Raw genomic sequence first — 15,962 nt, forward strand, 5'->3', positions numbered from 1 at the left:
GCACGCACAGTTCAATGGTACACACATTATTCCCGTTATACAGAAATACAAAAAGAGAGAGAAACAGAAATGCTTGAATGGATCCATTGAGGCCTTTTGTATAAAAACATAACAGAACATTTAACACTAAGAGAAACTATCCCAGCTAAATTATACAGAGGTCCCAATTCTAACTTCTTATTATAAGCCACTTACAGCTTTGTAAAACTCTCAGGTTTCTGGCTGAAATTTTCCAGGATTGGTGTTTGCCCAAATGGGAATTCATTTTGGACAGGTTGGAAAGAGATGGCTCATCCCTTTTTGAGTATGATGAAATGATATAATTTTCCCATGATAAAAATATTTTTTGAATCTCTCTCAGGGAAACTCTGTTTGCACCAAAATTAGCTGAGATTGCATGAATGCAATTTGACATTAGAGGGCATTTCTGCATTCTATGTTAGACAATAATTGGACAAAATACAGAAATGATCTTGAGAGCATGGCACAAACCCAACAGAGTACTCCAGTCACTCCCACCCTGCAATCAGCATTTCCTATTGGGTCACCCCAAACATCTGGACTGTAGGTCTAACTCTCTTAAAGTGCCCTAATTTCCCATTGAGTGTATTGGGAATCTAGGCACTGAACTGCATTTTTCTGATTTAGCCTCCTGGAGCCAAATGCCTAATGCTTATGTATGCTCGAGCCTAAACTGGGAGCACCTATGTGGCCAAACTAGATTTTGCCCAAAGTGTCTTCCCTAAGTTCACAACCACCAAGGTTTGAAAGAAAGGCGTTTGCTTCTGCAGACCAGCTATGGTGCATGGATGTATTATCATTTCATGGGACACATATACTGTATCCAACTTCTTAAATCTCCATGCACTATCACTAGGATGTTTGCCGTCCAGGAGAGATTGTGTACACACAACCCGTTACAAGAATGCTATGTTTGCTTAGTTAAGCACTTACCAACAAGGAAATGACAGGTTTAAGGCTGCACAACAGTCCTTAGCTGTGTCCTTTTGTGCCTGGTAAAACTCATCTCACAAGGATCACCTCCTACCTAGTTAACGCTACTAGGTCCCTTTGTTAACAGTCCCAGAAAGAATACTTAAGTGCTGGGTCTGGTTTAACCTGTAGGTCGGTTGGAGTAAACGGAGCTACTTTACATTGAGATAGCCCCTTCCTTTCAAATAAATCCAAAAGCACTTTGTATGGCAAGAGACTGTGGATACTAAATCACCATTCCAAGCCCTAGAAAGGGTCCTTTCGAATCAGTCAAGACACTTTGGCAGGGTAAGGCGCGAAGCTCATAACTAAGTTGCCTGTGCCGTGTCTCCTATGAAGATACGTAGGATTTTGTAGCCTCCAGAGCTCTCAGTCTAACACCATTCATTTGCTTTAGAAAATCACCACTAGAGTCAGCACTAATTAGTAGCCCTGTTGGCAATCTCAGGGGAAATAAAGTGCACTTTGTTACTGTCAGTCTGCTCTAAGTCTGCTCTTTCTCTACAGTTGTCCCAGCCCTGCTGCCACCGTAGTCTGTGGAAATAGTGTGCCACCCAGCAAGAGCACAGGCAAAGATCAAAGGGTGCGCTGTCGTGTTTCTTCAGGTGCCCACCATGCCTCAGGTGCCTTAACCAGGACCTCGGCAGACTAGGTCTACAGGAGATCAGGAAAATTGCTGATTGAGTCCCTTCAGTGCTTGGCCTTTGACAGCTGCCAACAAGGGCATCAATTCAATGTGTTAAAAAGAGGAAATGGAAAGAAATGCTGTCAAATTGTGAGGAATCACAGGAAAAGCAATTCACCTTTACTGTCCTCGCCTGAATGTTTTGAAATCTTAGAAAAATGATGTATGTAATATGTGCCTATGCAGCTGTTATCCTGCTAGGGCAGTGCTTACTCATCAGATCAGCAGGTCTCAATGACCTTGGCAGGAAAAGTGGTCAGACATTTGCACACTGGTAAAACCTGTTCTTTTGGAATAATTCTTCCATAATGTGTCAAGTGCAAATAGGTTTCCTTACGAGCAACAAGCATGCCTGGCTTTTTGTCTCTCTTTTTTGCATTCAAACCCCCCTATTATGGGCACTTCTAATGAACTGCTCTTCCCTCTTGAGGTACTTACTACCTCTTGGGGCTGAAGGCATTCTGAATCCTGCTCTGAACAGCATTTTTTTTTTGTTTCAATTGCATTTTTAGCATTTCCTCTTCGTGGAGAGCAAAGTGAAACAAAGCAAAAAACTGTTTTTCTCTAACAGGGATTGATTGGGAACCCCAGGAGTTGATTGAGAAACTCCAGCATGCCACAGTTTAAAGCCTGGCTTCCAGCCTTTCAGACATCAGTGTGAAACATCTTTATCTATCGGTAAGTATTTCTATAGGCCACCTCATCATAGTATCTCAGGATCATCCAAATATTTGAAATAAAGGGAGCAATGACGCTTTGTCTGCATGAAAATGCCACAGCTTAGCAGGCTAGCTGAGGAAATCCCCAGTTAGCACAGAATTGCCATAGCAATTTCTACCCTATCTCCTTTCCAGCCTCCATGGCTAGGAAAAAGGAAATTTGGCTAGGATGTTGCTATAACCTGACAATCTCTTACTGTCAGAACAGTTCTTGGGGGCTATGGCCAAAATGGATGGTCTTAAGGCCACTACCCTCCCAACCTCCTGAGCTGTCCTAATCACAGCTTTGCTGCAGCGCCAAATCTGAGCTGGCATCAACTGTACGCGGTTGAGTTGCTCTTGATTCTGACCCAACTGTACATGATTGCTGCTCTCTTAGGCTGCAAATAAATGTCACATCTATCCCCAGAAAAAAAACATTTTATCCCAGAACAAGTTGTCTTGGTTCACATGTCCATGTCCATTGTCCTGGGATAAATCCCCAAAAGATTTGGCAGGATAAGATGCACTACCAATTTATCCAGGGACATTGCAAAATGTGGAATTGCATCGAGTCAATGGCAGAGAAGTGGCAGTGCTTTCAGCCACTCACTAAACCCTGATTGGAAGGACGATGTGTGTATATACTTATCCCTGGACATTTATATTCAAGGAAAAACAGAGGCGCAACTTGTCCTGAGACAAATGCAACGTCCTAGTCTCAGGCTGAGGAATCAACCACAGCTGTGTGTGAAGTTACCCACATCACTCCCTTGCATGTTACCAGTCACAGAAACTGGTGTTAACTGTGCTTGCCCAACAGGTAGCTAAGCTTGTGCACACTTGATTTTGATTTAAAGAAAAATAGTTTTATTGGGCTTTTTCTGGAGCTGTGTGTGAGTGCAAAGAGTAGCATTTTAGGATAAGGTAACTTGGGGAGAGGTCTTGGGTATTTAATTCCACACTCGGGGGGTTCTGTGGACATTCCCCTTTCCTACTAGCGAGGTTCATAGTTCAGGACCTGCTCCAGTGAAAGATCTGTCGCCTGTACTCATGAGTCTGCCCTAATGCTCAGCAGTCTTAGCTACAGAACAAAGCCCGATAGTGGGTCAGGAACACAGAGGGATGTAATCCCTGCATAAGTCTGACACTTATTTTTTTCTTTTATTGCACCATTTTACTGTGATTTTGATGGAAGTCTGCAGTACAGTTCACCCCAACCATTCGGCAAGCTTGAATCAGGCCACTGAGAAATCATGAGATTGGCTTCAGATAATAAAAATAAAATAAATGTGGGGCTCTCTATATATATACCCCTTGGTTTTCTGAACCTTCAGCTCCCTGAAGTCATGAGGAACAGAAATGTACTTAAAAAAGAAGACACCTGGAGCTTATGACAGGATCCCTGCAGCTGAGCCTCCATCCCCCCTCTCCCAGCATTGTGAGAGTCACAATTAAACTGTGAGAATAGGCAAGACTGCAATTTGCAATGTACTGTCAGGAACTGCTCTACACATACGACAAAAATATTATCAAATTCAATTCTATAGCCATCAAAGGAATTGCCACTTCTCCCCACATGACCACTTTCCCTGCCTGCCTTTTTCTTTTGTTCATACCAAGATAATTATTTCTGGCTTTATGTCTGCTTTCCTTATCTTGATATATAAAAATAATTGGATGCAGAGGAGTAATTGAGAAGAAAGCTTTTCATTAAAAAAATGTACACACTGAAAAGACCTTAATTTTTATAAAATGGCACAATTGGTTCAATCTATATGAAATAATGTAAATTAGAGTCTCATCTTCATGCTCAGCTTATGCACACAACCCTCCTTGCAGTAAGTAATAGAAAATGACTATGCAGCTGAGATGATATTTCCCTTTGTTTTGCTAAGGTCAGATGGATTGCTATATTTCCTTTGGCATAAAAATATTGGGATAGCGTGACAAAGTATTTATTTTACAGGGAGGTTTAAAGAAGGGGGCTGTAATGACTTTGCCATTGTTGATTGTGTGTCTTTTTAAAAGGCCAAAGAACGCAGGACCCTTCCTTCCCAAAACTGTGAACAATGAGGGGGCAAGGGTGCAAGGATCTCTGAGGTGCTGATGCGTGCACAAGACCCTACCTGACAGGCAAGAATGAGGGTGATCTGAGCATTAAGGAAAGTTACTGGAGGGAGAAGAGGACACTTGCATGTGGGAGGTGACTTTTTACATGATGAGCTATCCACCTCATTGCCCTTCTTCTTCACCCAGCCCTACTGGGCCTTCCACTGGATTCACAGCTATCTGCATTTGCCCAAGTGACTTAGAGTCTGGTGTACGGGTATTATGACAAAGTCTGTGCCCAGTAGCACTTGTTGATGACATAGAAAGGGGCTCTCTTTAAACCACACGCTCACTCCTCTCAAGTTCAAGAGGTGTAAGGCTGTAGTACCTAAAATGACCATAGTTACTTGGTTCCAAGATGAGGTTTTTTATCTCGGTCAACATGGTGGGGGGAAGCCCCTCATCTTGCAATCCAGCATGAGGCAGCAGAGGGGAGAAGACAGTAGCTCTAGTCCTGGTTTGGGTTTGGGGCCAGAGCTACAGCTACTGCCTGCCCCTGCAGCCTCAGGTCCCCTACACCAGTGATCTCCAAACTTTTTTGATCACGCACCCCTATCAGTAAAAAATTTTTGAGCATGCACCCCCAATATATGTATATTTATATTTGCGCACCCCTATCAGTAAAAAAATTTTGAGCACACACCCCCAATATCTAGTCCGACGCCCAGTGCTCCTTCTTGCCCACGGCAGGGTTTCAGGCTAGATGATCTGTCTAGGTCCTTTCCAACTCATTGAGTCTATGAATATCTGTATATTTATATAAATATAAATAGAAGTTCTAATATTTTCTTCCCGCACACCAATGGATTGTCTTCCACATCCCCTGGGGTGCGTGCACTGCACTTTGGAGACCACTGCCCTATACCTCCTGTCTCCTCCACCACCACTTATTCCCCCTATCTTCCGCACTGCTCTGGCAGCTCTGCCCCGCCTGCTTGCCCCCTGCCACTTCCCCTTGCTCCACTCCGGCTCCATTCCAGCCTGTGGCATGGAGTACGGCCCAGCCTGGCCTGCTAGCTGTGGCAGCAGTGGCACGTCTGGGGAGGGCCCAAGGCTGTGGGCAGGTAGAGCTGGTGTGGGGGCAGAGAGGGGCCTAAAGCTACAAGGGGGCAGGCTCCAGGAGGACAGGCAGCAGTAGGGTGCAAGTAGTTAGGGACAAAATGTTTTATTCCCCTCACTACCCCACTACTGACTGTCCCCCACTGCTACACGCCCCCCACCACAACCTCTCCCATTGCCTTCCCTCCCACCGCCTGCTCCCCTGCCACTTCTTCCCCTGCTGCAGCAGTAGGAGTGACAAACATAAGAGGACCCTTCAATAATTAGATTCTATCCATGGAAAATTATAACAAATGTATACATTGTCCATGATTAAAATCTCATCACTGGGAGAGCATCTTAAATTCAGGGTTGTCTTGGTTTGGGGCAAACGTGGAATGACGCTGTTAAGACCATACCTTCTTTTCAACAGAGTCTATGAAAAGATGTTCCATTGAAATCTCTCCATCCCGCCACCCCGGAGCCTGCCTGCCTGAGCTGTGTGGGGGCCCGGTGCATCCCTCCATGGCTGCAGCCTGAGCTGGGTGCCTGCAGGCGGCTGCCATCTGGGGGGGCAGGCTGCTGCGGCCATGGGGGAAGCACCAGCCCCCCCGCCCCTTGCAGCCCAGGGACTTATCTGCCCGCCAGCAACTCACCCTCCCCTCCCTGCCACAGAGGCAGGTAAGTGTGGCGTATGTGCACAACACGGGGGTTTAATCAGCCCGAAATTGAAGCAGCGTTTTTTAAAACACATTGCTTCAATTTAGGGCCCCCGTTTCATCTACACATGCCCGAGATTTTCTGTTGCTACCAGAAGAGAATATTCTTTGGAACTGAATCTGCAGCTGGTTCAACTCTAAGCTCACAAGAGACTGTTAGTACGAGATAAAAAACAAAACAAAACATGAGTTGTGTTGCTTTCTGGCCCACATATAGCCTAATAACGTAACTTTTTATGGGGATTTTTCTACAAGGACTTGAGTGCTTTTTCATGTTGACATGAAATGCAAGTGGATGAACTCAAGCAGTTGCGTATGCTATACCTGTCAATTCTGGGAGCTGCGTTTTGCTTGGAAAAGAAAGACATATTATTGGGGAGGGTGTTGGAAGCTAGGCAACACAATGCACTAATTTACTGAATGGGTTGAACGATGAGGCTGCAGTTTAATCACTCATAGATCTAATATTTTGTAGGGGTAGCTTTGCAATGTCTGTGAGCCATGTGTGGCAAACATTACACTCTGGTCCTATTTAGAGCAACTTCAGAGAAGGAGTTGCCCTCAAATTATAGGTTTAGAGCTAGACCCCCGTGGAATTAACACCCACTTTCTATAGAGGTGTCTACGTCATGCTTGCCACTGCACTATCTGAACTGAGAGTGTAGTGACAACAGAGCCAGGGCCTTGCTTCTGCTACGTGTTTAGCCTTCTCTCATTTCTCCTTTACCACAACCTCTCCCTACACTAGTTGCATAAGGCAGGGGTACTTAACTGTCAGCCCATGGATCAAATCGAGCCCCAGAGCTATGACATTGAGCTCCCCGAGACCCCCTGTGCACCTGAAAATTTGGTGTTGGGGGAGCAGAGGCACCACTCCCCTGCTGCCAAATTTCTGGACCTGTGGAGAGCTTTCGGCCCTGCGTGCTAGATCGGACATGCAGGGCAGTGTGGAGCCCAGTCCTAACAAATGGGGCGGGGTGGGGGGCAGTGCTGGATTCCAGGGCCCAGTCCTGGCATGCAGGGCCTGATTTTGGCACGTGGGGCTGGACACGGGTGGTGTGTGGTGATCCTGGCATGTGGGGACAGTGCGGAGCCCGAACAGGGCATGTGAGGGCTAGCCAAGGCTGTGCAGGGCCCTATCCAGATGTGCAGGCCAAGGTAGAGGCAATATGGGGCCTGATCCTGGCATGTGGGGCTCGTGGGCCTGCCTTGCACCACTCATCTGGCCTAGGGGCCAAAAGCTTGAGCACCGTCGGCATAAAGGAAGCCAACTAAGTGAAGTCCCAGAGTCCAAGATGCACTACAACAGCACATGAAGGTGCAGGAATACCTCATAGTTTCTACGTTAGGATCCTTAACCAAAAATAGTACAAAATGGTATGAGATCCCATAGATTCAGTCACAGACCTTTAAAAGGAGGGGCCTTTCCTCTGAAGACTATAAACTCACACAATGTCAAATCAGTAAGAAAAAAAAAGGTTTCAATGATATATTGCCATTATGTTGCTATTATTTTTGGTCACGTGTCCTCAGAGGGTGAATGTGTCAGGGGTAAACGTGTCTTGTAATATTTATGTCCACTGATTTAACTCCAGAAGAACAGAGCAGCAAATGCAGCCTGGAGTAATACTTGATGAACACACCCTGCAGTTCTAAGTGAATATTTGCCTATTTTTTTGTTTTGTTTTGATGTCTACATTTTCCATTTCTTGTCTTCAAGGTTGCTCTGATTATTGTCACTCCAGCTTTCACTAGCTCTGTATTATTAACAAAAGAGTCTGGGGAGAGACTATTGAGTTGGATCATTTCCTGCTCATGTGCAGCGGGGCTGGACCTGATGATCTGTAAGGTCCCTTCCAGCCCCTAACATTTATGAAACTATGAAAGTATGTATATTGTAAATTGGGTGGTCCAAAAGTGACTTTGGATTGTTACTGCCAAAGCACTTCTAAACATGTACAAAAAACTCTGAATTCACATGAAATATTCACATATTGAATGTGGCATTCAAAAGTCAGTTAGATGGATAAGACTTCCGAAAGGACCCAAAAAACGAATAAAAGAGCTGTATTTTCCCAGGAAAAACCAATCTGCTACTGAGATCATCCACAATAATAGTATTTTTTCTTTTTAATTCATGTTTACTATTAGAGACTGAGCCTTTTAATGAAGGCAAGATAGTATTTTGCTCCTGAAATGTAGCTTAGGTTTGTGGTGAAAATAGTTCTGTCATTATAAATACTCTTTCAGATTGCACTTTCATGGGAGGGAACCCAAGCCATGAAACCATCATACACTCCTTGATGTGCCAAATAAATATGTTCGTATGAGGGTTGGTTTGAATTTCTGCTACCATGTGGGGAGACTGAGCTCCCCCTCTGAGGAAACTGGAATTCAAACAGCTTCAGTCTGCTCTGCACTCCTCAACCCCCTGCCTCCCTCCTCCCATTATGTGCACTTGGGGTACAAAAAATTCCTCCAAAGATCAGGGAAACTCAAACCTGCAGAGCAGACATAAAAGCAGCCCCAGGAGAGGACTACTTGATACTGCCATTGCTACAGATTCATCAGGTTTAAAGCCAGAAGGTGTCAGCAGATCCTCTTTCTAAATCCTGCATAACACTGACCATCACATTTAATCCGATTACCCCTGTATTGATGCCAATAATTGATGATGAGCTGAAGCATCAGGAAGGCATCCAGTTTTGACTTGAAGATATCAAGAGACAGAAAGTCAAGCTCCTTTCTTGGTATCTTGTTCCAGTGGTTAATCACTCATCAGGTTGCATGTTTTATTTCCAGATTGAATGCGTCTTTAGCTCCCATTACTGGTTCTTTTGACTGCTTTCTCTTCTAGACTACAGTGCTCCTTTGGTATTCAGTGGGTGCATATACATGTGAAATTAGCGTGAAGCAATAAACTCTGGCCCAGTTTGCACTGGAGTTTATTGCTCCCAGGTGCAGCACTTACACATGTGCCTGGGACTGCAGCATGTGGAGCTGGGGCAGCGCAGCCCTGGCTGGCAGGAAGCCCAGGAGGAAAGGGGGTGGGGGCGGTCAGCCTGCTAGCCCAGGGCTGCTCTGACCCAGTTCAACATGCTACAAAGGAGCTGGCTGGGGCATGAGGGTGCTAAAGAACAGGGCTAGCCAGTAGGCAGCCCCACACCGTAGCATCCTCATGCCCCAGCCAGCTGCAGTCACCATCTACACGCACATTGCATGAAAGTGAATAACTCCCCCATAGAATAGGACCTGTGCCGGGCAGTACTATCTTACAGTGGAGTTAATTAATTTACTCCAGCCTCATAGCGGTACATGTGTAGATGCTGATGCCTTATTGCAGAGCTAATTAGGCACCTGCAGTAAGTGTCTAGTGTAGATGCACCCTATGTTTGGTACTCACTAAGGTGCACTGCATAAAACAATCCATGTAGGCATACTCCAGGTAGCTCCAGCCTGGGTGCCAGAAGCAGTATAGTTGCACCAGCATAACACAGCAGCCAGGTTAACTTACCCTGCTGAGTACCATGTTATATTGCTTCTAGGACACTGTGCAGTATAGACACACCCTGCATTTGTTCAACGTATGGTGCAACAGGGTCACATTTTTGATTGACTCCTAAGACCTCTGTTATTGTTGTTATTTATTTGTATTTCAATAACCCAGTGGATTAGAAATAAGAGTCGGTAAAGGAAGTAGACTGTAGATTCTGTTCCTGTCTAGTCCTTCAGCAAGCACAAGTGCTTCTTTGTCTGAAAGTCAGATGTTTCTGGGAGTGACAAAAGCAATAATTGCACAAGCAGCTTTGCCCAGATATCTTAATTTGATCATTGGAACTTCCCTGTAAATACTTTCTGTCCTTCAAGAAAGCCTTAAATAGAGGTAAGTAACCTAAATATATCTGAGGTTGAAAGAATGGATTCATCTCTTGTATCATTCTCCCAATAGTTCAGATATAGAAGATATTTCCTTTGTGAAGGCTTCAGGCAAAAAAAAAAAAGATATTCTATAATCATCCAAATGTTACTACTGGTAGGACTTATTTCATATTAATCTCTGCAGTGGTCAATTAAAATATTTTTAGGTTGTATAAACTCTTCCACAAGGTTTCTCCATTATAGCTGAGGGACCCACCAGTTTCAGTTCTGACTGACATGGCATAAATCATACTGGCCTTTTTCTCACTCAGATAAATCGGAGTGCAGATGGCTATTCTATTATTTTTAGTAGTAATAGTAGTGGCAGTAGCATCATAGCATCCAGGGGCTGCAAAGGAGAATGAGGCCACACTATGAATTGTACAAACACACAAAAGATAAAGCCTTTGACATTATATCGCTTCCACTGGGATCTTGCTGGTATTGCTGGTAAGCTTTGCTTACTTGCTCCTATTTCACACCCACAAAACCCAGAAAGGAGGCACCCCTCCACCACCACAATGGTTCTCGATTCCACTGAAGACAGAGAGCTCGAGGGCACCAGCAGGGGGGCACTCAGAGTGGCTTCACCACTTCATTCCAAGTTGGGTGCATGCAGAGTGAGAAACATTGTGCATCTCAATGGTTCCTCTGGATGTCTTGATTATTAAAGCTATTCAAACTCATATTAAATTTATATCACATCAGTGCCTGGAGACCTAATCAATAGCTGGACCCCAGTGTGCTAAACATGCATAAATATACACACAGGCACAGTCCCTGCACTGAGGAATTTACAGTCTCAGAAGAAAACATGACACATGAAGGTTTGGTAGATGGTGGGTGCATCTATATGAGATGCTTTACTTGAGATTAGAGATAATTACTGTACAGTAAGCCTCACCATCTACATGTACAGATGCTTACTGCACAGTAATTTGCTGTAAATTTGCATACAGGTAGCAAATTTACTTTTGTTTAGTTACTGTGCAGTAGCACATGTGTAGACGGCTGACTGGGAGCAAATGTGCTCCCTGCTGCTAGAACTGCCGGGTGCTGGGGTGGGCTCCACCACCAAAGCATGGATGGGGACTATGTCCCCCTGCCTTGGCAGGGTGGAGCTCCCAGCACCCACTTCATGATCAGGGAGATTCTTATCTCCCAGCCTAGGCCCCGTGACCGTGGGGCTTGGGCTGGGAACTAAGGATGTCTCAGCCTGGGCTCGCAGCTGTGGAGCTTGGACAGGGAGATAAGAATCTCACAGCCCTGGCCCTGCAAATCCAGAGTTGGGGCTAGGAGCTCCCTGCTGTGGGGCAGGGGGACACTGTCCCTGCCTGAGCTCCAGTGGTGGAGCCTCCCTAGTAGGTGGCAGCTCCTGGGGGCAGAGAGCAATGTTCCAGCCCTGCCAGGAGACAGCAGTCTCCCTGCCCTATACTCCCTGCCAGCCTCTGGTCTAGCACCCAGGGAGAGCTAGAGCTCCCCCTGGATGCTGCAGGGGCCCAGTGCAGGGCCACAGGGAGTGGGAACAATCCACAGCTAGGAGCAGCAAATCTGCTCCCACATTGCTGCGCATGTAGACACATGCCCAAGACAGCTTTCTCTAGAGTACTTAACTCTAGAGTAAATTGCTCCCAGATTATTTACCTGTTTAGATGTTTACTGTGCAGTAGCCTAATAACACAGTGCAGTAGTGTGCTGGGCAAAAACCATGCTAATATACTACTGCACTGTGCAGTAGTATTAGGCTACTGCACAGTAAGTGTCACTAAAAAACTGTGCATCAGGACTACTGCGCAGTAACTGTAGTTACTGAGAATTTAGTTAGTACTTCATTAAGCAAGTACTAAAATAAATGTCCAGTAACTACTGCACATTAATGAACATATAGATGTGCTCAGTGTGTACTATCAAACATATGCAAATAACTACCCATATATTTTCAACTGCACTTTTTAATATTCCTGATAGATAGCTTTTCTCATCTACAATTGATACGATTCATGCTTCCCTTCCTGAATGCCAGGGGCAAAATATCCAGCACTTTTAACGGTATGTCAACAACCTTCTTAGAGATCTGCTATATAGCCGATTTTTCGGTTCATTTTCTTCAAAGTCCTCCTACATTGAGTGGCAGCACCTGTAACTGTCTCATTAGAAGGCAGACAGAATTGGGAGGAAAGACCAGAATGCAATGGAGCACAAAAAAGCTGACCAGCTGGAACACAGTACTGGAAGAGCATTAGGAAAAGGTTTCAATGGGGAAGGGTGCGGGAGAGGAGGACTGGAAGATGGTGCTGGGCAAAAGAATAGGGGGCTATAACAGCAGTCTATAACAGCAGATACTGGCCACTACTGAGGGCAAAATCCTGGACTAGAGATAGAAATGAACTGCTGAAGAATTATAACGTCTATGCATATATTTAAATAAAAATATAGTACTCCTATCAGCAATGCAACTATGTCTGCATCTACATACTGCCTATGAATATGCATGCCTACATCCTTTAACTGAGAATATTGCCAGCTCCTATGGGTTTAAGAGGCAATGGAGTTTAATAGGTGCCATTTGCTTAGCTGGCAAATGTTACAGTGTTTAGAAGTTTTCCTCTGAGCTATTACCTAAACTAGAGCATTGCCACAGCTGTCTATTTTACTTTTATTATAAAAGAGATTATAGACAATGAGCTAGTCGCATCTTATCCTCATCAGCCTTATCTTAAAAACCAAAAACCTGTGCACATGAACTATACAAGTGAAATTTGATGTTTCAGCTCAAAAATGATATTGAAAAAGTATAGCTGTCACCCTCCCCACAATACGCATTTATTATTAATATCACATAGTATCAAAAGCATTTAATATGAATGCAGTCATTAGCTATAAACACAGATCTGATACCACTTTACATATTAAAATATCTGCTATGCTTCAGTGAATCGATACTATGCTCATCTATGACCCAGCTAGATATTATTTGATTATTTACTCTGTATAGCATTAAAATGCTGAAATAAGAGACCACAGAACAACAACCAATGGAAGAAAAGGATAAAGGAAAAAATTACCTGATAGTTTTGATCATGCTGAGTCCCATTTCAACACAACAGTGTGCATGGTCTTGCCGTGGTTCTGGGAGCCCAGAAACACAGTAGTAACAGTCCCCCAGGATCTTAATTCTAAGGCAATGATGTTCCTAAATTAAATGTGTTAAAAGAAAAAAATTTGAACAGTCAGGAGTTGGTAATGAAAAGATGAGAACGCGGGTGGCATAAAAAAAAGACTGGAAGAAAATTTAAATGCTTTTCAGTGTATATTTTTTATCTGTGTAATTAATAATATTCAGCTTTCTTATAAATTTTCTATTCTTACAGCAAGATACATATATTTGATGAACTTTCTGGTGTGTGTGCTTGTCTGCTAGGACCTTATTGGTGATGCGTGTAGCTCTTGCTGGGGATGGATTGGAAGCTAGGCAGCGGTCTAGAAACTGTGCAAAGGGATAATGAGAAGGGCACCTAGAACAAATTTTTTGGGACTACAGGGCAAACACCCACTCAGTGGACCCCCATGGATGCTAATGGACTCTGGATTAGGCCTATATTATGGAGAAAGGATGCTCTGAGTTACTGGTACAATAAATATTTACTTGGCATTCCACTAGAAATGATCTTTACTCTCAGGAGGAAATATAGTATTTCACCCTTTGTAACTGCCTTACATAGTATAATAAAGTGTTTTTGGGTCATTACTTTAGAATCCTTTTTTTCCTTCTAAGGTCCCAACCCTCAGATATACCCAAGTATACAACATTTCCACTCTTACTGCAGTGGTTAGAACACAATCCAATCCTATAAATAAAGCATCCATTCCAATAAAGTACTTACGCTCATATTTTCATAGATTTCATAGACATTAGGGCTAGAAGGGACCTCGGAAGATGATCGTGTCCAGCCCCCACCCAAAGGGCAGGAAGTCAGCTGGGGTCATAGGATCCCAGCAAGATAAGCATCCAATTTCCTCTTGACGATGTTCAATGTAGGTGCTTGAACCACCTCCGATGGCAGGCTGTTCCAGACCTTGGGGGCTCGGACAGTAAAGAAATTCTTCCTTATGTCCAGCCTGAAATTGTCATGCAGCAGTTTATAACCATTTGACTTTATCATCCTTTGGGGTGCTCTGGTGAACAAATGTTCCCCCAGATCCTGGTGGTCACCCCGATAAACTTATAGGTGGTGTGAGGGAGTGGGGCCTAGGAGCGGCCGTGAACTCCCTAGCACCCCCCTACCGTCACTTCAGGTGGACTCAGCACCCTCGGTTTCTCGCCCGCCACGTCTTTGATGGTAATAAGTTTATATGGGAGGCTGCCTTTATCCCCTGGTGAACGGTGAGTGTGTTACTACCCCTACTCCGTATGGGGTGCCTCGGCACACCCCGGCCTTAAGGGCAATGCGTGCCTCCAAGCCTCCCCCTTAGCACGCCCCAAGCCTCGCAGCTCTTCCTGGACATTGTTTGGTCCTTAACTAACTAGCACCCTACCTGGAGCCTCTTGGGCTAGGCCCACAGCTGGCACCCTATCTGGCACCCCTTGGGCAGGGCCCACAGCTAGCGCCCCACCTGGCGCCCCTTGGGCAGGGCCCACAGCTAGCGCCCCACCTGGCGCCCCTTGGGCTTAACCCACAACCTAAATCAGTTATTTGTCAATGGGGTCAGGCGGCCTGAGCCTTACCTGCCCCCCCTCTGAGTCCAGTGAATGATAACCATCCAATTTGGCTCAGGCGACCTAAGCCTTACCTGGCCCCTTCTGAATCCTATCAAATAATGGCCGTCCAATCATGTGAGTCAGTTAGGCTCAGGCAGCCAGAGCCTTACCTGGCCCCTCTGGTTCCTTGGACTCCCCTTCTATCATGGAAGCCCTCCGGAACACTCTTTGTCCGGCACCTGTCCTGGGTGTCTGTCCAAAGTCCCTGCCGCCCGCCTTGGGGTGGCTTAATATAATACGTGGCCCACCTTGGACCTGTCGCCCCCTCTCTGGGGCCTAAGCTGCGCCTCTCGCACCTGTTGCCCTTCTAGGGCCTTTGCCGCACTCCCCACACTCCTCACCCTCTCTAGGGCCTTTGTTGCGCTCTGTGCGCCCGTTGCCCTCTCTAGGGGCCTGTGCTGCGCCTCTCGCACCCTGCTGCCCCACTCTGGGGCCTGTGCCACGTCTCTTGCGCCCGCTGCCCCACTCTGGGGCCTGTGCTGTGCCTCTCGTGCCCTGCTGCCCCAATCTGGGGCCTGTGCGGTGCCTCTCGCGCCTGCTGCCCCACTCTGGGGCCTGTGCCGCTCCTCTCGGCGCAAACCGCTGTGCCACACTGGCACCACTCACTGTGCCCCACTGGGCACTGGGAACCCCCAAGCTACTGGGGAGCCCCTGTGAGGCCTCCTCGCACCCCTACACCCTCACCCGGTCCTCCGGAGTAATCATAAACAAACCAAGCAGTCAGCCAGCCGGCTACAACATACCAAAAGGCCTACCGGCTTACAATCCCAACTGCACACAGTGCTGACTCTCAGTCACTACTGCTGTTCGGACTCTCTCTCTCTCTCTCCCCTTGCATCATTGCAGCCAGCCAACCACCATCATTGACCCTGCTGCTCAGCTCTCCCGCAGAGCTGCAGCTCCTGCGGCGGCCAGAGGGGAACTGCTCCTGTGCCCAGGCCTGAGTTGTTATAAAGGGCCCGGCCCTGCCCCCTTCCAGTCACCTGACCGGCTGGTTACCACAGCAACCCGCAGCTGTGCTGCCCTGCTGATTGACAGCC

At 46.0% G+C, this 15,962-nt stretch overlaps 1 protein-coding gene across 1 annotated transcript in view; it reads right to left on the minus strand.

Annotated features, from left to right (window-relative positions):
- Nucleotides 1-15,962, minus strand: part of ADCY8 (adenylate cyclase 8) — a 190,180-nt gene that overhangs the window by 71,395 nt on the left and 102,823 nt on the right. Inside the window, exon 5 of the mRNA XM_019552871.1 lies at nt 13,229-13,356. Within this exon, the coding sequence (XP_019408416.1) occupies nt 13,229-13,356 (128 nt within the window). The remainder of the gene's footprint in view (nt 1-13,228; nt 13,357-15,962) is intronic.

The sequence above is a fragment of the Crocodylus porosus genome, unplaced genomic scaffold (genome assembly GCF_001723895.1).
Source record: "Crocodylus porosus isolate Cpor-Errol unplaced genomic scaffold, CroPor_comp1, whole genome shotgun sequence".
Classification (NCBI taxonomy): Eukaryota; Metazoa; Chordata; order Crocodylia; family Crocodylidae; genus Crocodylus; species Crocodylus porosus.